General features: G+C 47.9%; 1 protein-coding gene across 2 annotated transcripts in view; it reads right to left on the reverse strand.

The window, feature by feature from the left end:
- The window catches only part of eea1 (early endosome antigen 1), a 135,798-nt gene that overhangs the window by 34,648 nt on the left and 75,494 nt on the right, over nucleotides 1–25,656 (reverse strand). For both annotated transcript variants that reach the window (XM_072241646.1, XM_072241645.1), the window contains 6 exons: nucleotides 22,219–22,332; nucleotides 20,675–20,830; nucleotides 18,426–18,565; nucleotides 15,915–16,203; nucleotides 5,403–5,504; nucleotides 2,958–3,131 (listed from right to left, as the gene is read on the reverse strand). In XM_072241646.1, the coding sequence (XP_072097747.1) occupies nucleotides 2,958–3,131; nucleotides 5,403–5,504; nucleotides 15,915–16,203; nucleotides 18,426–18,565; nucleotides 20,675–20,830; nucleotides 22,219–22,332 (975 nt within the window). The remainder of the gene's footprint in view (nucleotides 1–2,957; nucleotides 3,132–5,402; nucleotides 5,505–15,914; nucleotides 16,204–18,425; nucleotides 18,566–20,674; nucleotides 20,831–22,218; nucleotides 22,333–25,656) is intronic.

The following is a 25,656-nucleotide window of genomic DNA, read 5'->3' on the forward strand; positions in this document are numbered from 1 at the left end:
TATCTTCCCTGTCTCGATTCGTCTCCTATCATAAGCAGCCTCGCGTTTAAATTCTCTCTTATGTATATGGCTACCCCTCCACCTTTATGATCTTGCCTATCTTTCCCAAATAAAGTATATCCTTTACTACTATGTTCATCACCATCCACTGAGGCCAGTATCGCTATTATATCATACTTACAAGCACTTCCAGCTCCTTTATTTTATTAGTACTTCTTGCATTTATACAGGCCATGCTTAGTCTATTACTCATGTTTTTCCTCCTATTCCGACCTATCTTTATATTTTTGAACCACATAATCGGTTTATGTCCTAATATATTATTCTCCACTAAGGTGTTGAGCCTGGCCTGTTCCAAGCTCCCTGCCCCCACGATTCCCTAGTTTAAACAGTCCTCAGCTAACGCCTGTCCAGTCCATTAGTGCCCCTCCAGTTCAAATGTAACCCATCCCGGTGGTACAAGTTCCATTTGGCCAACAGGTACCCCAATGTCCCATAAACTCATGCCTCTCTAACGTACACCATGATTTGAGCCATGCATTAAGTCTTCTGATCTCTTCTACCATACCTGGACAGGCACGTGGCACAGGCAGAGCTTCTGAGGAGACTACCTTGTCAGTTCTGTCCCTAAGCTTACACATAACTCTTTAAATTTGTTTTGCAGAACTGACAGCGAGCCCTTACCTCTGTCATTTGTTCCGGTGTGGACAACCCGAGCTCTGGCCAAGAGCTTGTGTATTCGTCCAGGGAGGCCTTCGGCTCGTGCTCCTGGTAGGCAGCACATCCTATGAGGCTGTTAGTACACACCTGATTCTCAACCCTCCCCCCCCCGATATCTGAGTCCCCTACTATCACCACTTCCTTTTTATAGGCTTTAGGTTTAGGATTAGAGAAGGTCCTGTGGGGCTCCTCTATCCTGCCTACCACCTCAGAGGTTTCATGGTCGTCATCAAGCATCACTAGATGTTCAAAATGGCAGGACACTTCCAACTCTGGGGTTGATGCCCCAGGGCAGTGTGCATCTCTTACCCTGCACTTCCTTCCCCGCAGTCATCCACCTGTCTCTTTTTTTCCTGGTCTGGAGTCTCAACCCATGGCCCTCTTGGGGTGCTCGGTTGAGAGATATCCCTAAAGAACATCTGGAGCACATCTGCCAATTCTCTACAACATCACAGGTCAGCTGCCTCCTCCTCAAGTTCAGCCACCTTGTTCCCGGGGTGACGGATTAGCTGACATTTCTCATATTAACTCTCCAGGGGAGCCGGTTTCCGTGTATCCGAACAAAAGGCAAGCGTAACATTGCAGAGGCTGCATTATACATTTAGGGGGAAAGAACTACTGAAGATTAAGTGATTGTACTTATTTAAATTCTTAAAAGTAAACTACTATTTATACTACTATTCCTGCTAGGCTCCCGATGTACCAGATAACACCTAACATGTGCTTAGACCTTCCCCGGACTTTTTAGATTTGTGTTCCCTGATCAATTCGCTTTCTCCGCCAGTAAACTATACCGCAAAGCAACTCTTGGTCCCGCCTTGTAAGGCCTACAACAACTTCACCACTATCTAATTACCGGCTCACTTTTTCGTTAAGGACACGCTAAGCACCCCTTTTACTGATAGAGTTATAGGACTCCTTACGCAAAGGCGATAAAAACGGCTGCCCAAAGCAAGGGATAGGCCGGAGAAAGATTCCTTTGCAGCCCCTGTAAGGCGACCAAGCACAAGTTATACAGCAGCCACGTCCAAAATTTAAAACAGGGCAAAAGAACGCTACACACCAAACCTCTTTCTCACTCTCTCACACTCTCCCAAACTGTGCACACAGTAGGGCCGGAGCCCGCTGCACCAGATCAGCTCCAGCACATCCCAGAAGTGCCCCTATGCCGTCCGTCTAGGATAGATCATCCCCCTCTGCCTGCTCTAGCGAAACGCCACAGACTTGGCTCCATCCCATGTGTCCCAGGCGTAGTTGGAGAATCATCCTCTATGGCTTCTTGTCCCCTCCCCAACTCTCGATCCCTTACTGAGGTCACAGAGATCCAAGCAACTGTGGTGTGCATAACCAACTCATACTAATCCCCAAAAGCTATTGCACTTGCACGGGTCTATTCACTGTAGATACAGTGCTGTGCAAACGTCCTGGCACATGTATATAGCTCTGGTGCCTAAAACTTTTGTATGATTCAAATCTCCTCCTGATAACCTTTCACTGACCTTTTGTCCAAAATGCTGTACGTATCTCAAATTATTCCAAAGCCTGTGTCTTCAATGACTCATCAACCTCTACAATCTCCCTTATTGTCACCCTCCTCTCTGCAACCTAGCCCAGCCTGACAAGCCTTTTGGTTGTTGTTCTGACCCTCCCGTACAATCAGCCTGATCTCGAAATGGTGCCGCATCAAGTGGCTGTGTCTTCACTGGACCGCGAGCCTCCCCGCCATCCAAGACATCTTCAAAAGGCAGATCCTCAAGAAGGTGACAGCCATCATTAAGGACCCTCACAAAGCAGGACATGCCCTCTTCTCATTTACTCCCATCAGAGAGGAAGTACAGGAGCCTGAAGACACACACTCAATACTCTTGGAACACCTTCTTCTTCTCCACCATCAGATTTCTGAACAGAGGATGAACCCATGAACACTAACTCATTACTTTTGCTCTCTTCTTTGACTACTCATTTTTTTAAAAATATACTGTACATATATTTCTTACTGCAAGTTATAGCCTTTACTGCTATCATGGAAGAACAAATTTGATGACATTTGTCACCAAAAATTAACCCGTTTCTGATAATGCTGAAACAGTAGCTGCTCCTCCCTCCGCAGAAGCTGCCTGGCCTGCTCAGATCATCTACCAGCTTACATTTTTTATACCAGATTTCCAACACCTCAGCCCACTTCCCGATTTGCTGCCCAAACACAGGATTCTGTCACAGAGCACAAGACACGATACCTTTTGGGAGAGCTCCATTTTCAAGTCGTTCAGCTGGGCCTCATACTGCTGTCTCTGCTGCTCCCGAGATTCCAGAGATCCCTTCAGCTGCTGCTCGGCCTCCTGCCTCTCGGTCAGCAGCTCCTGCAGCCTGGAGACGTCTACCGCCGACCTGGCAGCATTCACCTTCAGCTGCTGCTTGGTCCAAAGGAAGAATGATTAACACTTCCAATCATACTCACTCAACACGTTCAAAAGGACCTGCCTCTTGAAGATGTCCTTGATGGTCAGAGTACACAGATGATCGTAAGCAGCGAGTTGGCTGCTGGATGTGTGCCCAGAGACCTGAGATCTTTGGGCACAGAGCTCAGAAGAAGCGACGCAACGGACTTTTAACATCATAAACCAGTGAGTTGTTTGTTATTGGACACGCTGGAGGCAGGAAACATGTTCCCGCTGATGGGTGAGTCCAGAACCAGAGGCCACAGTTTGAGAATAAGGGGTAGCCCATTTAGAATGGAGTTGAGGAAAAACTTTTTCACCCAGAGAGTGGTGGATATATGGAATGCTCTGCCCCAGAAGGCTGTGGAGGCCAAGTCTCTGGATGCTTTCAAGAAAGAGATGGATAGAGCTCTTAAAGATAGCGGAATCACAGGTTATGGGGATAAGGCAGGAACTGGATACTGATAGTGGATGATCAGCCATGATCACAGTGAATGGCGGTGCTGGCTCGGAGGGCCGAATGGCCTACTCCTGCACCTATTGTCTATTACGTCTCCCCTCTTGCTGTGAAACAGGGATACCACTTTTTCCCCTATTAGGGAGAGAGAGCGGGGGAACCTGTGGTATGTCGAATTACCAGGTGAATGAGTAGTCTTTGGGGTACTGCAAGTCTGTGTCTTTATTGATGCTTTGCTGCACGCTTCAGTGCTCGGTGGAGGGTGCAGGTGCTTTTTTTGCTGGTGGTGAAGGGGGGGGGAGGTTGAGGTGGACCTATCAGACCCTCCCCTCTGTATTACTGATAATCTCTTTGCTTATCACGAATCCATCTGCCTCAGCCTTAAAAACACTCAAAAGCTCTCAGAGAAAACATTCCCAAAGACTTCCCAGCCCTTGGAAGAGAAGAATCCCATCTCAGCTCCGTCTTAAATGTATAACCACCTTTTTCCATGGATGAAAGGAAAAAGGAGAGTTATGGGCTGTGTAGGAGGGAAGGGATAGACTGATGGTGAAGTAGGTTAAAAGGTGGTGGGATGGTGAACTTGTACTGGTCCACGTCCTGCTCATTTCTAAACTCACCTGCCCCCTCCCCAATTCTAGATTGTGCTACCAGAGGAAATCTCCACACCCACCCTAACGAGACCCCTCTATGCTTCAGTTAAATCTGTTCTCACTCACCTCAGCTGCAGCGGATAAAGGCCCTTCAGCCCATCCAGTCCATGCTGACCTGATCTTCTGACTCGTCCCATTACCTGCACACAGACCATATCCCTCCATACCCTTCTGATCCATCTATATATGCAAACCTCTTAAATGTGACAAACCAACCCACATCCACCACTTCCACTGGCAGCTTGTCCCACACTCACACCACCCTCTAAGTGAAGTAGCTCCCCCTCAGATTCTTCTTAAATAGTTTACCTTCCATTTTACCTCTATCTCTAGTCTCACCCAGCCTGAGGGAAAGAGGTCTGCATGTCTATACCCCTTGCATTCCTTTGTAATATCTCCCGTCATTCTCCTGCACTCCAGGGAGTAAAGCCCTCAGCTATTCAACCAATCCCTTCAACCGAGGGAAACAGAACTGCATCGTTAAAGGGTTAACTGGGAAGCTGGTCTCCTCTCGTGCTTCCCTACCCCAGACTCACAACAGCTTCCAATAAAGGCCCAATAACAACTACAAATGGCCCTGACGGACGATGAGCTGAATAAATTAAGAGCTGTTGATTTGAACAAAGTGTCTCTGGCAGAGTTTAAGAGTAAAGCAGATGAACACTGAGAAATGAAGACCACGTGCTTGATGGCTGACATGTACAGCATGAGCTGAAAGGCCCATTTTGATCTGTATAACTCGATGACAAACACAGGATCACTAAAGGTAAAGGGTGAGATCCAGGATGTGGTGACCAGTGATGAGAAGGAAGCTGGTAAGGTCCAGGAAAGTCAATAAAAGAATCAACACCAATCCAATTTCCATTTAGGGTTAACAGCAAAACATGGCCAACTCCAGATGTTTACCTGTTCCATCAGCAATGCCAGGCCTGGACTGGCCATTCCCATACCCAACACTGACTGGGTCTAATACTTTGTTTTCTTGTTCAGTTAACCACCATCTATTTCTGCCATCAAAGAACTTCTCTCTTTTTCCAAGTCCCACGTAAACCAGTCAGGGACTGAACCTCCTCCCCAATGTGTATTTGCAAACTGGAAGAGATCCACTAACAGCAGTCCAACCACTTTGCTCACCTCTTCTTTCTGCTGCACCAAGGTCTTCAGCTCATTCACCTCGTTGGTTGCATTCTCAAACTTCCTCTGCAGCCCTTGCTTGGCTTGCTCATGCAATCTTTCCTAAACAAACGGGAATGGGGACAGATTACTTCCAGAGCTTTCAGGCCACCTGTAAACAGTGTGGTGGATTAGATTCACCTCTCCTACCGTTACACCTCCACAAGTTCAAGCCGCTCTCTGAGCTTTGAAAGTGGTTAGAAAAGGTAGACAGAACATAGAACTGTACAGTACGGGCTCTTCAGCCTGTGATCTTGTGCCAGCCTTATATCCTAACACCACGGCTAAACCAACCTTCCCCTCCCCCATCTTTAATCCATGTGCCTATCTAAGAGTCTCTTAAATATCTCAAATGTACTTGCCCCTATTGCTAAACCTGGCAGAGTGTTCCACGCACTTACCACGCTTCGTGTAAAAAACAAACCTATCTCAGTCATCTCCCTATACTTTCCTCCAATCACCTTAAAATTATGTCCCTTCATATTAGTCATTTCATTCCTAGATAAGGTGCCTGGCTCTCAACTCAATCTATGCATCTTATCATGTTGAACACACCTATCAAGTTACTTCTCACCCTCCACTCCAAAGAGAAAAGCCCTATCTCACTCAACCTTTCCTCAAAAATCATGCTGTCTAATTCAGACAGCGTCCTGGAAAGTCTCCTCTGCACCCTTTCTAAAGCTTCTACATCCTTCCTATAATTGGATTGGAGGCAAGATGGCAGAGCATACACATGCAGCGGCCTCTCGGGGGCTAACCAAAGGAGCTTCTTCTCTTTGTTAAATGCATTCATTTTAAGATATAGTAAGCTATTCTTGACTGCAATAACTATGTGCACAGCAGGTCTACAGCATCAGTGAGCTGCTCATTGTTTAGAGTAGCTAGCTGGTGGTTCAGAGGAAGCGGGTCAGTTTCTCTTGTGTGCTGAGGCAGCAGTATTGCCTCGTTTGTGGCGAGGATTAGGCCTCAATCCTCAAGCTTGCGTTATAGCGCAGTGTCTGTACTCAGTTGGTATGGCCTCTCCCAACAGTACTGCCCTCCAGTGTTGGGTCAATGGAATTACAGGCTGGACTGCCAGGATCCATCCATTCGCGGGACTTGTCTCTCAGGGTCTTGGACTAAAAATGTGTTTTCTAAAGTGTTTTCTTACGTGACTGTGTTCTTTTTTCATCCTTTCTAGTTATGTTGAATGTGTGGGTATGTTTTTGCACCTTGGCCCCACAGGAACACTGTCTCATTCGGTTGTATCCATGTATAGCTTGAATGACAATTAAACTTGATTTGATTTGATAATAAGGCGAGGCGAGCAGAAATGAACACAATTTCCAAGGGTGGTCTAACCAAAGTTTTATACAGCTGCAGTATTACCTCGTGGCACATGAACTTAATCCCCAGACTAATGAAGGCCAGCACACCATACACCTTCTTAACAAACTTATCAACTTGTGTGGTAACTTTACGGATTCGATGGACGTGGACCCCAAGGTCCTTTGAAAGAATCCTGCCATTAACCCTGTACTCTGCCTTCAAGTTCGACCTTCAAAATCACTTCACACTTTCCCGAATTGAACTGTACCTGCCACCTCTCAGCCCAGCTCTGCATGCTGTCAGTGTCCTGTTACAACCTATGACAACTTTCAAAACTATCTACACCACCACCAACCTTCGAGTCATCTGCTAACTTACTACCACATCCTTCCACTTCTTCGTCCATTTATAAAATTCGTAAAGACCAGGGATCCCAGAATGATTCACTGCAAAACCCCACTGTTCTACTGCCATGCTCTGCCTCCTGAAGATCATCGCCAAAGGTGCAGAAATCTATTTCCTCACTCCCAGCAGTGAGGTTTCACAGTGCCAGGATCTCGGCTATGTCAGGGTTAGTTACCTCCTGCCGTGCTCCACTGTTATTTCTATGCTCTGCCACAGAAAGGGTGCAGAGGAGATTTACAGGGATGTGGCCTGGATTGGGGAGAATGCCTTATGAGAATAGATCGACTGAACTCGGCCTTTTCTCCTTGGAGCGACAGAGGATGAGAGGTGACCTGACAGAGGTGTATAAGATGATGAGAGGCATTGATCGTATGGATTGTCAGAGGCTTTCTCCCAGCGCTGAAATGGCTAGCACAAGAGGGCACAGTTTTAAGGTGCTTGGAAGTAGGTACAGAGATGTCAGGGGTAACTTTTTTTACACAGAGTGGTGAGTGCATGGAATGGGCTGCCGGCAACAGTGGTGGAGGCAGATACGATAGGGTCTTTTGACAGACTCCTGGATAGGTACACGGAGCTCAGAAAAATAGAGGGCTATGGGTAACCCTAGGTAATGTCTAAGGTAAGGACATATTCGGCACAGCTTTGTGGGCCGAAGGGCCTGTATTGTGCTGTAGGTTTTCTATGTTTCTATTCCTTTGTTTTGAACATCTAACAAGATTTGCGCCTCACTCTTGTGCTGTCTAGAAGGTTCTTCGAAAGTCAGACCTGGATCCAACATCCTCATACCAAATTCCACTACGTGGCAACTCTGCAAAGACGGTGGATCACATCCTAACTGGTTGGCGGTGGGGGTGGGACACTGTCTAAGACTGACAGTACAGGCTAAAGGATACTCCCCACCTGGGCAGCAGATGCTCAGTGAGACAAGCACATGCTGATGCAGTTTTTAACTCCCCGTGGTTACCAAACATCTCCCCAATTCCCTCTCGCCACACAGCTGAAATCCCACCAATATCACTCACCTGTGTCTCACCCCACTCCCAATCACCCTTCCCCACCCACCACAGATCCATGCCCAGATCTCGTCCCTACCCGATAGTGCACACCGCCTCCCTCGACCCTACCCAATAGTGCACACCGCCTCCCTCGACCCTACCCGATAGTGCACACCGCCTCCCTCGTCCCTACCCAATGGGGCACACCGCCTCCCTCGTCCCTACCCGATAGTGCACACCGCCTCCCTCGTCCCTACCCGACGGCGCACATCGCCTCCCTCGTCCCTACCCAACGGGGCACACTGCCTCCCTCGTCCCTACCCGACGGGGCACACTGCCTCCTTCGACTCTACTCGACGGCGCACTCTGCCTCCCTCGTCCCTACCCGATAGTGCACACCGCCTCCCTCGTCCCTACCCGACGGCGCACACCGCCTCCCTCATCTCTACCCGACAGTGACCTGATGGCGCACTCTGCCTCCCTCGTCCCTACCCGACGGCGCACTCTGCCTCCCTTGTCCCTACCCGATAGTGCACACCGCCTCCCTCGTCCCTACCCGACGGCGCACACCGCCTCCCTCGTCCCTACCCAACGGCGCACACCGACTCCCTCGTCCCTACCCAACGGGGCACATCGCCTCCCTCATCTCTACCCGACAGTGACCTGATGGCGCACTCTGCCTCCCTCGTCCCTACCCGACGGCGCACTCTGCCTCCCTCGTCCCTACCCGACGGCGCACTCTGCCTCCCTCGTCCCTACCCGATAGTGCACACCGCCTCCCTCGTCCCTACCCGACGGCGCACTCTGCCTCCCTCGTCCCTACCCAATGGGGCACATTGCCTCCCTCACCCTACCCGACAGTGACCTGATGGCGCACTCTGCCTCCCTCGTCCCTAACCGACGGCGCACTCTACCTCCCTCGTCCCTACCCGACGGCGCACTCTACCTCCCTCGACCCTACCCGACGGCGCACACTGCCTCCCTCGTCTCTACCCGACGGCGCACACTGCCTCCCTCGTCCCTACCCGACAGCGCACACTGCCTCCCTCGTCCCTACCCGACGGCGCACTCGGCCTCCCTCGTCCCTACCCAATGGCGCACTCGGCCTCCCTCGTCCCTACCCAACGGCACAGACCGCCTCCCTCGTCCCTACCCAACAGTGCACTCTGCCTCCCTCGTGTATGGTAGCCTAAGTCACGAGTTGCCACATCCCTTTCTCTCCATTCAAAGGTATGCTTCACATCCCCTGTGAAAAGCAATATCACCTACACTGCCGCACTCCCTCAGTCCTGCACCAGTGCTCGTGAGCAGACAATGAGTCCCACACTAAAGCCGATCAGACCACACTGGGAGCATTGTGTTCAGCTCCAGTCACCTCACTGCAGGAAAGGTTTGGAAGACTTAGAGAAGGTGCAGAGGAGACTTACCTGGATGCTGCCGCATGTCTTACGAGGATAGGTTGAGCAAACTTTTTCGAGATAGAAAAACCCAAAGGAGGATGAGAGATGACCTCATATAGGCGTACAAGATGATAAGAGGTACAGACTTGCCCAGGGCAGAAATGGCTAATACAAGGGGGCATAATTTTAAGGTGACTGGAGGAAGGTACAGGCTGAGGGATGGCAGAATGTGAGAATGGGTGGAACCTGCTGCCAGGGATGGGGGTGGAGGCAGATACGTTAAGGACATTGAAGAAACTCTTTGATGGGCACATGGATGATAGTAAAACGAAGGGCAGTGTAGGAGGGAAGCATTAGATTGATCTTAGAGTAGGTTAAAAGGGCAGTACACCATTGTGGGCTGAAGGGCTTGTACTGTACTGTAATGTTCTATGTTCTAACTCAGCAGGTCAGGCAGCATCTACGGTGACGAACAGGTTGAGACTGGAAACACTCCTTCAACAGGACTGGAAAGGAAGGGTCTCGGCTGGTAAAGTCAACTGTTAATTCCCCTCCATTGCTGCTGCCCGACCTGCTGAGTTTCTTCATCATTTTGTGTGTGTGTTACTGGAGGAGACAATGGCAAGCTCAAATGTTGTGAAATGTGCTATAGAAGTAAAGGATTTTTAGAAACAGAAAACTTACAGCACAATACAGGCCCTTTGGCCCACAAAGCTGTGCGGAACATGTCCCTACCTTAGAACTACCTAGGCTTTACCCATAGCCCTCTATTTCTCTAAGCTCCATGTAGCCATCCAGGAGTCTCTTAAAAGACTCTATCGTTTCTGCCTCCACCACCGCCGCCGGCAGCCCATTCCACGCACTCACCACTCTCTGCGTAAAAAACTTACCTTGACATTTCCTCTGTACCTACTTCCAAGCACCTTAAAACTATGCCCTCTCATGCTAGCCAATTCAGCCCTGGGGAAAAGCCTCTGACTATCTACACAATCAATGCCTCTCATTACCTTGTACACCTCTATTAGGTCACCTCTCATTCTCCATCGCTCCAAGGAGAAAAGGCTGAGTTCACTCAACCTATTCTCATAAGGCGTGTTCCCCAATCCAGGCAACATCCTTGTAAATCCCCTCTGCACTCTTTCTATAGTTTCCACATCCTTCCTGTAGTGAGGCGACCGGAATTGAGCATAGTACTCCAAGCGGGGTCTGACCAGGGTCCTATATAGCTGCAACATTACCTCTCGGCTCTTAAACTCAATCCCACGATTGATGAAGGCCAATACATCATATGCCTTCTTAACCACAGAGTCAACCTGCGCAGCAGCTTTGAGTGTCCTATGGACTCTGTCCCCAAGATCCCTCTGATCCTCCACACTGCCAAGAGTCTTACCATTAATACTATATTCTGCCATCATATTTGACCTACCAAAATGAACCATCTCACACTTATCTGGGTTGAACTCCATCTGCCACTTCTCAGCCCAGTTTTGCATCCTATCAATGTCCCGCTGTAATCTCTGACAGCCCTCCACACCATCCACAACACCCCCAACCTTTGTGTCATCAGCAAACTTACTAACCCATCCCTCTACTTCTTCATCCAGGTCATTTACAAAAATCATGAAGAGTAGGGGTCCCAGAACAGATCCCTGAGGTACACCACTGGTCACCAGCCTCCACGCAGAATATGACAAGTCTACAACCACTCTTTGCCTTCTGTGGGCAAGCCAGTTCTGGATCCACAAAGTAATATCCCCTTGGATCCTATGCCTCCTTACTTTCTCAATAAGCCTTGTATGGGGTACCCTATCAAATGCCTTGCTGAAATCCATATACACTACATCTACTGCTCTAACTTCATCAATGTGTTTAGTCACATCCTCAAAAAATTCAATCAGGCTCATAAGGCACGACCTGCTTTTGACAAAGCCATGCTGACTATTCCTAATCATATTATGCCTCTCCAAATGTTCATAAATCCTGCCTCTCAGGATCTTCTCCATCAACTTACCAACCACTGAAGTAAGACTCACTGGCCTATAATTTCCTGGGATATCTCTACTCCCTTTCTTGAATAAGGGAACAATATCCACAACCCTCCAACCCTCCGGAACCTCTCCCGTCCTCATTGATGATGCAAGGATCCTTGCCAGAGGCTCAGCAATCTCCTCCCTCGCTTCCCACAGTAGTCTGGGGTACATCCTGTCCAGTCCCAGTGACTTATCCAACTCGATGCTTTCCAAAAGCTCCAGCACATCCTCTTCCTTAATACCTACATGCTCAAGCTTTTCAGTCCACTTCAAGTCATCCCTACAATTGCCAAGATCCTTTTCCGTAGTGAATACTGAAGCAAAGTATTCATTAAGTACCTCTGCTATCTCCTCCGGCTCCATACACACTTTTCCACTGTCACACTTGATTGGTCCTATTCTCTCATGTCTTATCCTCTTGCTCTTCACATACTTGTAGAATGCCTTGGGGTTTTCCTTAATCCTGTCCGCCAAGGCTTTCTCATGGCCCCTTCTGGCTCTCCTAATTTCATTTTTAAGCTCCTCCCTGCTCGCCTTATAATCTTCTAGATTCATATCATTACCTAGTTTTTTGAACCTTTCGTAAGCTCTTCTTTTCTTCTCGACTAGATTTACAACAGCCTTTGTGCACCACGGATCTTGTATTGTGCCTTCCTTTCCATGTCTCATTGGAACGTACCTACTCAGAACCCCACGCAAATATCCCCTGAACATTTGCCACATTTCTTCGGTACGTTTCCCTGAGAACATCTGTTTCCAATTTATGCTTCCAAGTTCCTGCCTGATAGCCTCATAATTCCCCTTACTCTAATTAAATGCTTTCCTAACTTGTCTGTTCCTATCCCTCTCCAATGCTGTGGTAAAGGAGATAGAATTGTGATCACTATCTCCAAGATGCTCTCCCACTGAGAGATCTGACACCTGACCAGGTTCATTTCCCAATACCAGATCAAGTACAGCCTCTCCTCTTGTAGGCTTATCAACATATTGTGTCAAGAAACCTTCCTGAACACACCTAACAAACTCCACCCCATCTAAACTCCTCACTCTAGGGAGATGCTAATCAATACTTGGGAAATTTAAATCTCCCACCACAACAACCCTGTTATTATTACTCCTTTCCAGAATCTGTCTGCTTATCTGCTCCTCGATGTCCCTGTTACTATTGGGTGGTCTATAAAAAACACCCAGTAGAGTTATTGACCCCTTCCTGTTCCTAACTTCCACACACAGAGACTCCGTAGTCAATCCATCCATGTCTTCCTCCTTTTCTGCAGCTGTGACACTATCTCTGATCAACAGTGCCACACCCCCACCTCTTTGTTGCTTGTTTTAAAAGCAATCAAAGATTTTACTGAACAGTCAGCGGAAACAGCGTCACTTGCCCCTCGCGGACGGTCCCTTGCCCCTCTCGCAGTCACTCAGCCCCTCGCGCACGGTCACACGGTCACTCACACCTCGCACACAGGCACACGGTTACTCGCCCCTTGGGCACACGGTCACTCAGCCGCTCAGGCACATGGTCACTCGCCCCTCAGGCACATGGTCACTCGCCCCTCGCGCACGGACACTCGCCCCTCGCGCACGGTCACACGGTCACTCACACCTCGCACACAGGCACACGGTTACTCGCCCCTCGGGCACACGGTCACTTGCCCCCTTCGCCCACGGTCACTCAGCCGCTCAGGCACATGGTCACTCAGCCCCTCAGGCACATGGTCACTCAGCCCCTCAGGCACATGGTCACTCGCCCCTCGGGCACATGGTCACTCGCCCCTCGCGCACGGACACTCGCCCCTCGCGCACGGTCACACGGTCACTCACACCTCGCACACAGGCACACGGTTACTCGCCCCTCGGGCACACGGTCACTTGCCCCCTTAGCCCACGGTCACTCAGCCGCTCAGGCACATGGTCACTCAGCCCCTCAGGCACATGGTCACTCGCCCCTCGGGCACACGGTCACTTGCCCCCTTCGCCCACGGTCACTCAGCCCCCCTCGCCCACGGTCACTCAGCCGCTCAGGCACATGGTTACTCAGCCGCTCAGAGACACGGTCACTTGCCCCTCGCGCACGGTCACTCAGCTCACGGCACAACTGATGGAAACAGGGCTGTTCGGCCTGAAACGTGGTCACCGGAAACAGCCTCATGGTAACTGAAATGAAACACTGTGAGGTTGGGTGGGTGCTCTGCCAGCCTATCAGAGGCCCCCCTCCCTTACTTTGCCAGATAAGGGCCATTTCACAGCTTCTGCATTCATCGGGGGTGGGGTCCGGGAGAGACACGACTGCAGCCACCCACGGAGAAAGCGTTCAGAAGATAAACACCCTGACAAAGGCAGCAGGACCCACCTCACCATCTCACTAATGAACATGGCTCAGTAATATCAACAGTGAAATGGATCTAGACACTACACACAGTTTAAGTGTAATATGTAATTTTAAACCATGAAATTGTGGTTAAAGCTAGTGACTATGATAATGGACTAAAGTCCAGAAGTCTCAACTGACATTCCAGAGGCTCAAATTTTTAATACAAATGCTGTTTGGAGAATTTGAAGAATAGAATTAGTGTTATCGGTGAAAGTAAGCAGGATCTTTAGGACTGCAACAAAAGTCCGTTGCTCCGCAGGAAGGGAAGTGCATGGCCCTAACATGGCTGAGTTCCCATGATCCCAGGCCTCACAGTAACATTAAATCACCTCACTCCCAAGTGCCCCCTAAAATACCCTGAAACTAGGCAACTTCCCATCATAAACAGGAGGAAATTTGCAGATGCTGGAAATCCGAGCAACACACACACAAAATACTGGAGGAACTCAGCAGGCCAGGCAGTGTCTATGGAAAAGAGTAAACAGTCGATGTTCCGGGCAGGACTCAACTTCACAAGGGCAGGTCACAAGAGACATAAAAGACATTTTTCCACACAACATAGCGGGCGGGTAGCGCAGTGGTTAATAAAACACTTTACAGCACCAGTGGTCCTTGTTCAAGTCCTGCTGCTGCCTGTACACTCTCAGTGTGACCACATTTCAAAGACGTACGGGTTAGTAGGGCAATGGGCGTAACTGAGCAGCGCGGGTTCACTGGAGCAGGCTTTTATCGAGCTGTACTTCTAAATAAAGTTGTTAACAAGGAGGAAGCCATTCAGCCCATCAGGTCTATGGTGGCTCACAGAGCAATCCCATTCCCCCATTAATTTTCCTTGTAACCTACTCTCCCATCAATCCCATCATCCACAACCTCTGGGAGCAAATTACTGCGACTGCTTAACCAACCTACCCCCAGAAATTACACACACACAGAACAAAGGAGGAAAAGAAACACCCGGCGGGCACCCACGCAGCCACAGGGAGAACCTGTAAACGCCACACAGTCAATGCCTGAAGTTAGGATTGACCTAGGTCTCCAGCACAGCAATGCAGGTACTGTACTGAAGATCACTGCCGGTAATCTCACGAAGGCATCTCTTTTCAACAGCTATACTCACTGGGCACTAAGACTATTACAGTGAATTGTTCCCTAGTTTGATAAGACGGACTCTGACTTCACAACCTCCTTACGATCCTGCACTTTATTGTTCACTTGCACTGAACTCTCTCTGCCCCTACCCTCCTCCCTCACCACCATCCGGGGCTCAAAGCAGCCCTTCCATGTGAGTCATCCACAGGCAGGTCATTCAACTGCACTTTCTCTGAGCCGGTACACTTTATTCTGCCTTTGGTTATTGTTTCACCTTGTTCTACCTCAATGCTCTGTGTAACCGTTTAATCTGCAGCAAGAGTAGGTAAGACAAGCTTTTCAATGCACAATGTGACCACAGGCGGCTGCAGAAAGCTGTGTAAAAAACTTAACAGCTTCTAACCTGCTGTTATCAGGTCTCTGAACAGAACTCCTGTATGTTAAGACGGACTCCCGGCCGCACAATCTAGCTCGTTATAATCTGACACTTCATCGTTCGCCTGCACTGTCTCTGTAGCTGTTACGTTTTATTCTGCATTGTTATTGTTTTGCCTTGTTCTACCTCAATGCATTATGTAATGATCTGATCTGTGTGAACAGTATGCAAGACAAGCTTTTCACTGGAGCTCAGTACATGTGACAATAATAAATCAATAGCTGTCCCCACACCTCCACCCAGGGCCCTACAACAGCTCTACCAGGTGAGGCTGTCATTCACATACACCTTCTGTGCAGCCGTTACACCTCGCTCTGCCTCCTGCTATTGCTTTTCCTTGTTCTGTCTCAATGTACCACGTATGCGCAGGAAGACAAGCTTTTCACTGCATCTCGGTTCATGTGACAATAACAAACCAATTCTAATTCACACCGACCTTCTCATCGGCAGCAGCTTTCAGAAGATGCCGGTCTTTCTCCCACTCTGCCCGTGCTTCCTCGAGAGCCCTGGAAAGACTTTCCTTGGTGTCCGTCAGCTCCTTGGATAACGATTCCTTCTCCAGTCCGAGTGCCGCCAACTGCCCCTGCATCCTGCTCTCACTCTCTGTCTTGTGCTTCAGTTCTTCTGCTAGCTGCTCCTTCTTACTCTCACACTCCTGCACTTGCTTCCGAATCTCACTCAGGGCCTCCGATTTCTCCTCCAGTTCCTGCTTTGTGCCACAAAGGCTGGAAGTAAGGAAAAGTCCGTCATCAATTCTGTTTTAACAATTGGCCATCAGACAGATGGGTAATGAGCAACAAACACAAATGCTGGAAGAACTCAGCAGGCCAGGCAGCATCCACGGAGAGGAATAAAATCACCTTATCAGGCCAAGGCCCTTCATCGGGACTCAAAAGGAAGGGGGTAAAGAAGAAGGTGGTGATGCAGCAGGAGTATAAGCTAGAAGATGACAGGTGATACCAGGTGAGGGAGAAAGTTGGGTGGGCAGATGGTGAAGTGAGGAGCTGGGAGGTGATAGACAGGAAGGGTAAAGAGCCGAAGAAGAGGGAATCTAACAGGAGAGAACAGTGGACCATGGAAGAAAGGGAATCTAGAGCAGCATGGTAGGAGGTGAGAGGCAGGTAAAGAGAAAAGAAGGGGCAAGAGGGGAGCCAGAACAGGGGGAAAGAAGAGGGGGTAGGGGGAGACATTACTGTAAGAGAAATCGATGATCATGTTATCGGGTTGGAGGCTACCCAGACGGAATATGAGGTGTTGCTCCTCCACCCTGACCTGGAACCATCGTACTACTTGATCTTTGAACGCTCAGCATACTGAATATACATTTCATAGCTCCAGCGGGAGAGAGCGAGGGGTGAACTTGGAATTCGCTAGGCAGAAAGGAGTAGAGGGGACAGGTTGCTGGTGCAAGAGAAGGGAAAAAACAGCAGTGCCCCCAGAGGGTTGATATCAAAATCTCAACACCTTCCAAAACATAGGAGTTGTCTGGAGTCGGATACACACAGGGCAAAGTCTCCTAGTCTGGCGATGACACAAAATTCAAAATTTAATAGGCATCGTGGAGAACAGCATCACACTTTGAGAGCGCACAGATAGACTGGTGAAATGGGCATATGAAAGCAGTCAGTGTTGTGAAGCACGGCGCTCCAGAAGGAAGAAATACTATGCTCTGCTGAAAATTTCAGTGTACAAGATGACCTGAGGGGTATACGGGTCTACTGAAAGGAATACAACTTGTATACGAGTGCGTATATCGTTAAGTCTTTCCGAGCCCTGGGAATTCCCTGTATTCAGTCCTGCTCTTCCAAGTGCTTCCCAAACGATCCTATTCTACCTCCCTCAACCACTCCTCCTCGCACCTCAGCCTCTGCACGAAAACTTTGCAACTCTGGTCCCTTCTAAACCTTTCCCCTTTCACCTTAAATCAATGCCCCCTAGTTTTGGATTCCCTACCCTGGAGAAAAGACTATTACTATCACCTTAACCATGGCTCTCATAATTTTAAACATTTCTGTAATTCTCCTAAAATCCAAGGAATAACGACCCAGCCTGGCTAACCTCTCCTTAACTCAGCCCCTCTAATCCTAGCAACATCCTCACAAATCCTTGCTGCACTCTTTCCATTTAACCACATTTTGCCTGTAACAGTTCGCAGCATTCCACGTGCAGTTTCACCAATGACACACACGACTACATAACTACTCTGATACTCAGTGTCCTAACTGATAAAGGCCAGCGTCCTAAATGGCTTTTTCACCAGCCACTTAGAGCAAAGATTAAGAGATCTGATAAAGATGTTCAAAATTGTTACAGTTGGGAGATAGTTGACAGTTACAAACAGCTAAAACAACGTTTAAAAAAAGTACCGTAACTTTATGGTCTGGAATGCATTACCTGACAAAGCTGATATTCAACAGGAACTGAATACATAATTGAAAGGACTTAGAAGGAAACAATGAATTAGACAGCTTTTACTGAGCTAGTGTGGCAAAGAGGCTGAATGGCCAGACACAGGAACAGAATTAGGCCATTCCGCCCATCAAGTCTGCTCTGCCGCTCCATCATAACTGATTTATTATCAACTCCATACTTCCTGTTTCCCCCTGTAAACCCTCAATGCCCTTACTAACCAAGAACTTATAAACCTCCAATTAAATACACTCAATGACTTTGCCTCCACAGCTGTCTGTGGCAATGAATTCCACATTTTCACCATCCTCTGGCTAAATAAATTCCTCCTCATCTCTGTTCTAAAGTGATGTCAGTCTATTCTGAGGCTGTGCCCCCTGGTCCTGGACTCTCCTACTGTTGGAAACATCCTCTTCACATGCACGCTACCCCGGCCTTTCAATATGTCTCAATGAAATCCCCCCATTGCCGTTCTTGTGCTGCAAAATTCAATACAAAGCAAACACTGAACCAGAATTAGAGTCATTTCAATCCTTACGATTTCGCCTCTGCCTCGAGCTGCAGGTTCAGCTCCTTGATCTGGCTTTCCTGAGCAGCGTGCTGTTTGTGGAGCAACTGCAGGTCTCCCTGGACTCGCTTCTCATTTTGTTCTGCCTTCGCAACGTCGCACTCCAGCTTCTGAAAGTGAAAGCTCGTTACAGCACTGTGTTTCAGCCAGTCCCTGTGTGAAACCACTCCCGCTCCACTTAAAGGTTATTAGCAGTTTACAGTACAGACAGCCTGCACACAATAGGGTTTAAATTTCATTTCCAAAGCTGCTTGCAGCATCTTAAACCAATGTACTTGATTTTTGTGTGCCATCAATATCTCTAGAGTACACAGGGCACACAAGTTTCAGCCTTCACGTGGTTTAATGTTATCGAAACAATTCACCAACTGTCTAGGACTTACTCAATGCCAGTGGGATGCCTGCTTCCTGAGATTAAAGATTAGCTTCATGTGCTTCAAAACACACAGTGAAATATGTCGTTTGCTTCTAACCAAACTCGCCGGGATTATGCTGGGGGCTGCCCGCTAGTGTCACCACGCTTTGGGCGCCCAGCTAACGCGCCCACAACTCACTCACCCTAACGTATGTCTTTGGAATTTGGGAGGTAACTGGAGCACCCGGAGGAAACTCCCAAGATCACGGGGAGAACGTACAAACCCATTGTGGACAGCGGCAGGGCAGGAATTGAACCCCGATCTCTCAGCTGGCGCTGTAAAGCGTTGTGTTAACTGCTGTGGTACTGCACCACCCCATAGATCACGTGAAGAAAGTCGTGTTTTAGGTGTAGCATTTAAACCCAGTGATGAACAGACAGCAATTTCTTTCCAAGGCAAGATGGTGTGCACTGCAAGGGAAGCTGTCATTTTCTCGTCAGTCTGTGGCCTTTGTCCCTTTTAAGGTGCAGGTTCATACGAGGTCAAATCAACTATTTGCTTAGCTGGTGCCGAGTCCCTCCAATGTCATTGGAGTTCTGCTCATCCAGGGAATTCTACATAAGACTCCAGACTACCAGGCTAGTACCAGGGAGACACGGGGGTGCTGGGGAGCTGGCTTCTGAGTTGATCTCACGGTCATGGGATTTATCTGGGTAGTTTATCTGAATCTGTGGTTGACACTTTTGGGAAAATCAAACCAAGCTGATTTTGGGGGAAATACAGTCTTATTTGATAAAAAGTTCGGATATACAGTACTGTGCAAGGGTCGTAGGCAAATGTATATAGCTAGGGTGCCCAAGTTCTTTGCATAGAACTGTAGTAGTTTTACGTGTTGCACTGTATTGCAGCCACAAAAAAAAAACAAATTTCATGACATGTGAGTGATGATAAACCTGATTCTGATATGGGTCTCTAGTGTGGACTGAAAGTGGGAAGCGGTAAGGGAGAGGGCAGCACCAGAGAGACATTCTGTAATGATCAATAAATCAATTGCTTGGAATCAAATGACTTTGCCTGGTGTCTCAGGGCTGGGTGTGTCTGCTCTCATACTACACCCCCAACCCTGACACCCCTTCTCTGACACCTGTCCCACGTCGCCCCCTTGCCATTCCCAACATCCTTTGCTCCTGCCAGATTTGAGGATTCGCTCTCCACTCCTTGACAAATACAATACTGGGCAAAAGACTTAATTAGGCATGTGAGCTTTTTATATGTGCCCCAGGCTTTTGCACAGTACTGTATCCCAGCAAGTTTTTGTTTGAATGAACATCTGCAAAGTGCCCTATCTCCAACACTGCTAATACCTAGAAATGTTGAGCAAAACTCTTAAAACATGACCGTCTGTAGTGTACATTGTGGGCATTTCTGCCTTCAAAAGTGACACACGGTTCCGGAGGAACTCCGCAGGTCAAGCAGCATCTACAGAGAAGAATAAACAGTCGCCATTTCGGGCAGAGACCCTGATTTCAGCACAGAACCCATTTTGGGCTGAGTCCTGATGAAGGGTCTCGGCCTGAACCATTAACTGTTTATTCCTTTCCATAGATGCTGCCTGCCCTGTTGAGTTTCTCCAACATTGTGTGTATGTGTTGCTCTAATTACCCAGCTATGAAAATACCTACTGAGGATTATTCTAAAATATTTGTGTGACACAAGTTAGATATCAGTGTAAGTATAAATGAGCAAAACATGAAAATAAATCACAATTCTCCTCTCTCAGACTTGGATATTGAACACACAAATCTCTGGCTGCTCATTACTAATATCTTCAGAGACAGTGTTTATTGTTCGTGCACTACAGACCTTAATTTGAGATTCCAGCTGCTCGATTTTCTGCTCAGAATGGAGCTGCTTCTCCTTGTATTCTCTCAGGTTGGTGTCAAGTTGGCTGCAGTACTCTGTTTTCTCATTAAGTTTTGATGTCAGTTGGTCCAGCTGAGCCTTGACTTTGGTCAGCTCCTGGGGAAGCAAAGCAAGTCCATAAGATACTGGCTCAGTGATGTACAATAGCGACTTGTAGCACCCTCAACATGGTAAGATGTCTCAAGACGTCAACAAGCCTAGTGCTATAATGACTGACAAGCTAAACTTTGATCCCAGAGACAGGCTACAGAAGGAGATGTGCCAAGGAGGGTTTAAGGCAGAAATATTGGAGGAAAGAGTGTTGAAGTTGGTGGCACATTCTGAGATTGGGGCCAAGCAAAGACTCGAATCGGCAGTGCACACAGATCTAATGACTTAGGCTTGGGGAAATTTGAGGCAACTGGGAGGGATTGAGAATGGATTCAAATTTTAAAATTGAGATTGCGGGTCACTGTAGTCAGTGAGCACTTGGGTCACAGGTGAATAGATAGTTCACTCTCATCGACTATGGAAGGATTGATGGTGTCTCCACAGACACAGGAGTGTGGTTAACTTTTAATTGATTACAACACTCAGGGTATGTACTTTCCACTTAGTTCATCAGCACCACCTCCAGACTATCAGACATTTCTGGTGTCAGTCTGCTGTCCAAGCTGGACACACTGCATTTAAAACATTTACAAAGAAATAGATCACAGCCTGGACTATTTGCTGCCCTTCTTTGTAACTCCCATCTGAAAGCAGAGCTGCTGAAACAAAGTACATGATCTAATATTAATACAAATGGCAGCAGGGACTTCAGGATCTTCAGCACCTAAATGGGCAAAGAACAGAGGGATGTGTCTGAATCCAGGAAAATAGGATTGGTGTAGCTTTCCCACAGTCCAAAGATGTACTGGTCACCAGTTAAGCCAGCATCCTTCTATTCTTTGCCTGTTTAGGTGCTGATGATTCTAAAGTACCTGCTGTTATTTGTAGGTTAATTGGTCATTGTAATCATCCTATGATTAGGTTAAATATGTGGGTTGCTGGGTAGGCAGCTCATTGGGCTGGAAGGGTCTGTTCCATACTGTATCGCTAAATAAGTAAATAAAATAGATGGGCGAAGGGGCTAGCATGCACAAGGTGGGCTGAAAGGCCTGTTAGGGCGCTCTACGACTGTGACCGACATCGTTCCTACAACATTGTTAATTTTGAAGCAACGAATTAATTTGTAAAGTATTTGTCTCAGCTTTCTTTCTGTAGATATGTTGCCACTGCACACGTGGGTGCAGGATCCTCAACAGAAAACGATCAATAATGATTGCTTTATTTTGTACCTATACTCTCCTGGATTCAGGGTGCTTCACTGCCACTGTCGGAGGGGCTTGTAGTTTGACTGTAAAAGGTTTGCTTCAAATACGGGGGGGGGGGGCGGTGATAGTAAGGGTGTACAGTAGGCAAACGATAGATAGAACACAGGACTGTGAAAGCTAGGTGGGTACCTGCTCTTTATCCTGAAGTGCCTGCTTGGCAGCCTCCAGGTGGTTTTCCAAGTCAGCTCGCTGGGCACTTTTGGATGCTTCAGCAGACAGCAGCAGCTCCGTTTTCCCCTTCACCTGAAACAGTTCAGAAAATGTCAAGAAAGACAGCAATTAGTGGCCAGCATGGGTCACTTAATTGTGGAAATGGGATCTCAGGAAAAAAGCTGTTCAGCCCTCAGTTTGATTAGAGCAAGGCTGAACTACATCTCCATCACATTTACTCAATTTTACTCCAGCTAAAGCCTAGTGACTGCCGTTTTTAAGCTTCCAATTCAAAGTTCAAGCTTCAAAGCAAATTTTTCAAAGTATGTATATGTCACCAAAAATTACCTTTAGATTCATTTTCTTCCAAAAACAAAATACGATAGAATGAATGTACTGTAAAAGTATATACATCCACTGACAATCAATGTGCAAATACAAAATAAATAAATAATACTGAGAACGTGAGTTGAGTGAGTCCGTAGGTTTTGGACTCAGTTCAGAGTTGAGATGAGTGAAGTTATCCGTGTGGTTCATGTAGGGTAATGACTGTTTCTGAACCAGGTGGTGTGGGACCCAAGGCTCCTGTACCTCCTTCCCGATGGCACCCCCAGCCTCATGGTATAGCAAGCTGCAGATTAACACTGTTATGAAAACACCTGTTAGTTTTACTTCAAAGTGGCTTAGATCAAATGTGGCACATACGGCAGGGCACTCAAACCACAAAGAACCACAAGTCCACCCTGCACACCAATGACAGTGACACCTCTCTTTCTGATGGGCTGAATGTTTTTTCTGCACAGAATGATATGCTGGCTAGGAGCGACCCCTTTCCCCTCCTACCCCGAGGAACAGGCACTCTGTCTGCCTGCAGCTGAATGTCAGGAAGACCCTAACCAGGGTCAATCCACGTAAAGCTGTGGGGCCTGATAACGGTGCTGAGCGACTGTGCAGCCCAGTTAACAAGAGGTTCAAATAACGTCTTCAACATCTCTCTGGAATAGTCCACTGTCCCCGAAGGCTTCAAGGCAGCCATCATCAACTGGGTGCTCAAGAGAGGAACAGTTGCCTGCCTTAATTACCGTCCAGACCCCAACAATAATGGCGTGCTTGAGTGGCTGGTTTTGGACTGCATTAAATCACATTTTCATGCTACATTGGACCCTTTCCAATTTGCTTATTGCTCAAACCGGTCCACTGATGACACTCTGGGCTCTGCACTCCACTCTGTCCTGTCCCACCTGGAAAATGGCACCTCATACACCAGGATGCTGTTTACTGACCTCAGCTCAGCACTTAATATGATCATCCCTCAGAAGCTGGTGGGTAAACTGTCCTTGTTGGATCTCACATCTCGCTCTATAACTGGACCTTGAGCTTCTCGACAAAAAGACCCCAGTCAGTTTGTGTTGGCAACAACATTTCTAGCTCCACCACACTGAGCACTGGCGCTCCCAACATTTCTAGCTTCACCACACTGAACACCGGCGCTCCCCAGGGTGTGGCTCCACCACACTGAGCACTGGCGCTCCCAACATTTCTAGCTTCACCACACTGAACACCGGCGCTCCCCAGGGTGTGGCTCCACCACACTGAGCACCGGCGCTCCCCAGGGTGTGGCTCCACCACACTGAGCACCGGCGCTCCCCAGGGTGTGGCTCCACCACACTGAGCACCAGCACTCCCCAGGGCTGTGTGCTCAGCCAGCTGCTGAAGCAATGCTAGGTCAGTAAAATCTAATCATTAAGTTCACTAGACACATCACCAGCAATGACAAGACAGCGTACAGACTGGAGGTCCAGCGGCTGGCAGAACCGTGTGAGCGCAACACCTTGAGTCTCAGTCTGGACAAGACCAAAGAAATGATTGTGGACTTTAGGAAGGTGCAGGCAGATCACACCACACTGCACTAAATGGAGAGAATTAGGAGCGCCAAGTTTTCTGGGAAAGCACACAGCAGACGATCTCACCTGGTCTCCAGCCGATAAAGCACAGCACAGCAGCGTCTCCACTCCCTGAAGAGATTGAACCAAGCGAGGCTCCCCACCACCCTCCCCAACTTTCTAACTTAGAGGAGCACCATTGAGAGTGTGCTGACCGGCTGAATCACTGTCTGGTACGGGAATTGCAAAGTATCTGACTGCAAGTCCCTACAAAGAATTGCTGGGAGGATCATTGGGATCTCTCCCAAGATATTTATCAGGAGCCCTTAGCAGTGTCAATGCTTCACTAAGCCAACAATCTCCTTGACGTCCCCTCACTCCACTACCATCAGGCAGGAGATACAATGGCATTAGGACGAGGACTGCTCAGATGGGAAACAGCCTCTTCCCCCAGGCTGTAAGACTACTGAACTCACTGCCACCACGTATGAAGCACCAGCAGTGTATCCATTTACATTTCCACTTGTGTCGTAAATGCATCTTATTATTTGTTAATTTGTTTGTGGTAATATTACCTTTGTGTTGTGTATGAGTTATACGTACTGTGTTGTGCACCTTGATCTGGAGGAACGTTGTTTCGTTTGGCAGTATACATGTGTACGGTAGAATGACAATAAACTTAATCTTGGACTTGATATTACATTTACAGTCTGTTTAAAATATTAAATCTACAAACATTCATCATTATAAATGTAGATAATTGGGTTTTTTTAATTGTTGCTGTCATGCTATTGTTATAGCCTTAGGGCCATGAAGATGCAGGTGAACAACTTTAATCAGATTGCATAGAAATGTAGACTCAGCTTTAAAATAGGGACTGGATTACATTTTGATCTTATTAAACTAAGCATCCAAACTGACTTCAGCTGATGTCTCGACTCCTACGAAGTTAAAAGTCACTGTCACAGTACCTGGACATGAAAAAGGGAATCGAGAGGCAGATCAACCATGATCTGTTAGAATGGTGGTGGTTTCACATCTCACAGGAAAGACTTTATCTCTGACAGTGCAATGATGCATTGACGGGGCAGCTCAGATTTTGATGCTCAGGTCCCTGGAGCTTGAGACTCAAATCCCTGACCTGCCATGCAACTCAGTGAAAAGAAATAACACCAAGATTACAAGAAGAATCAGTAATGGTTCGAGCTTTCCTGTGGTGAACAAAAACCCTGCTTCTCATATGGGTCCGCAGAGTGGAGACTAGATTCCTATCGAGTCGTGGACACAGAGTCAGCACAGAAACAGGCCCTTCAACCCATCACATCCATGCTGCCCATTTTCCCAGCTGCCCACATTACGACTGAGGGCCTTCTGTGCCACACTTGCTTAACATCCTGCCTAAACACTGCGACTGTACCCGACTCTGTCACGTTCTCTGATAGGGTATTCCAGATATCAACTGCTCTGTGTAAATTACTTAACCTTCCCCTTCAACTGGCTTCATTATCACCCACCAAGCTTGTCCTTCTTCCCC

This window comes from Mobula birostris, chromosome 23 (assembly GCF_030028105.1).
Source record: "Mobula birostris isolate sMobBir1 chromosome 23, sMobBir1.hap1, whole genome shotgun sequence".
In the NCBI taxonomy this organism is placed as follows: Eukaryota; Metazoa; Chordata; class Chondrichthyes; order Myliobatiformes; family Myliobatidae; genus Mobula; species Mobula birostris.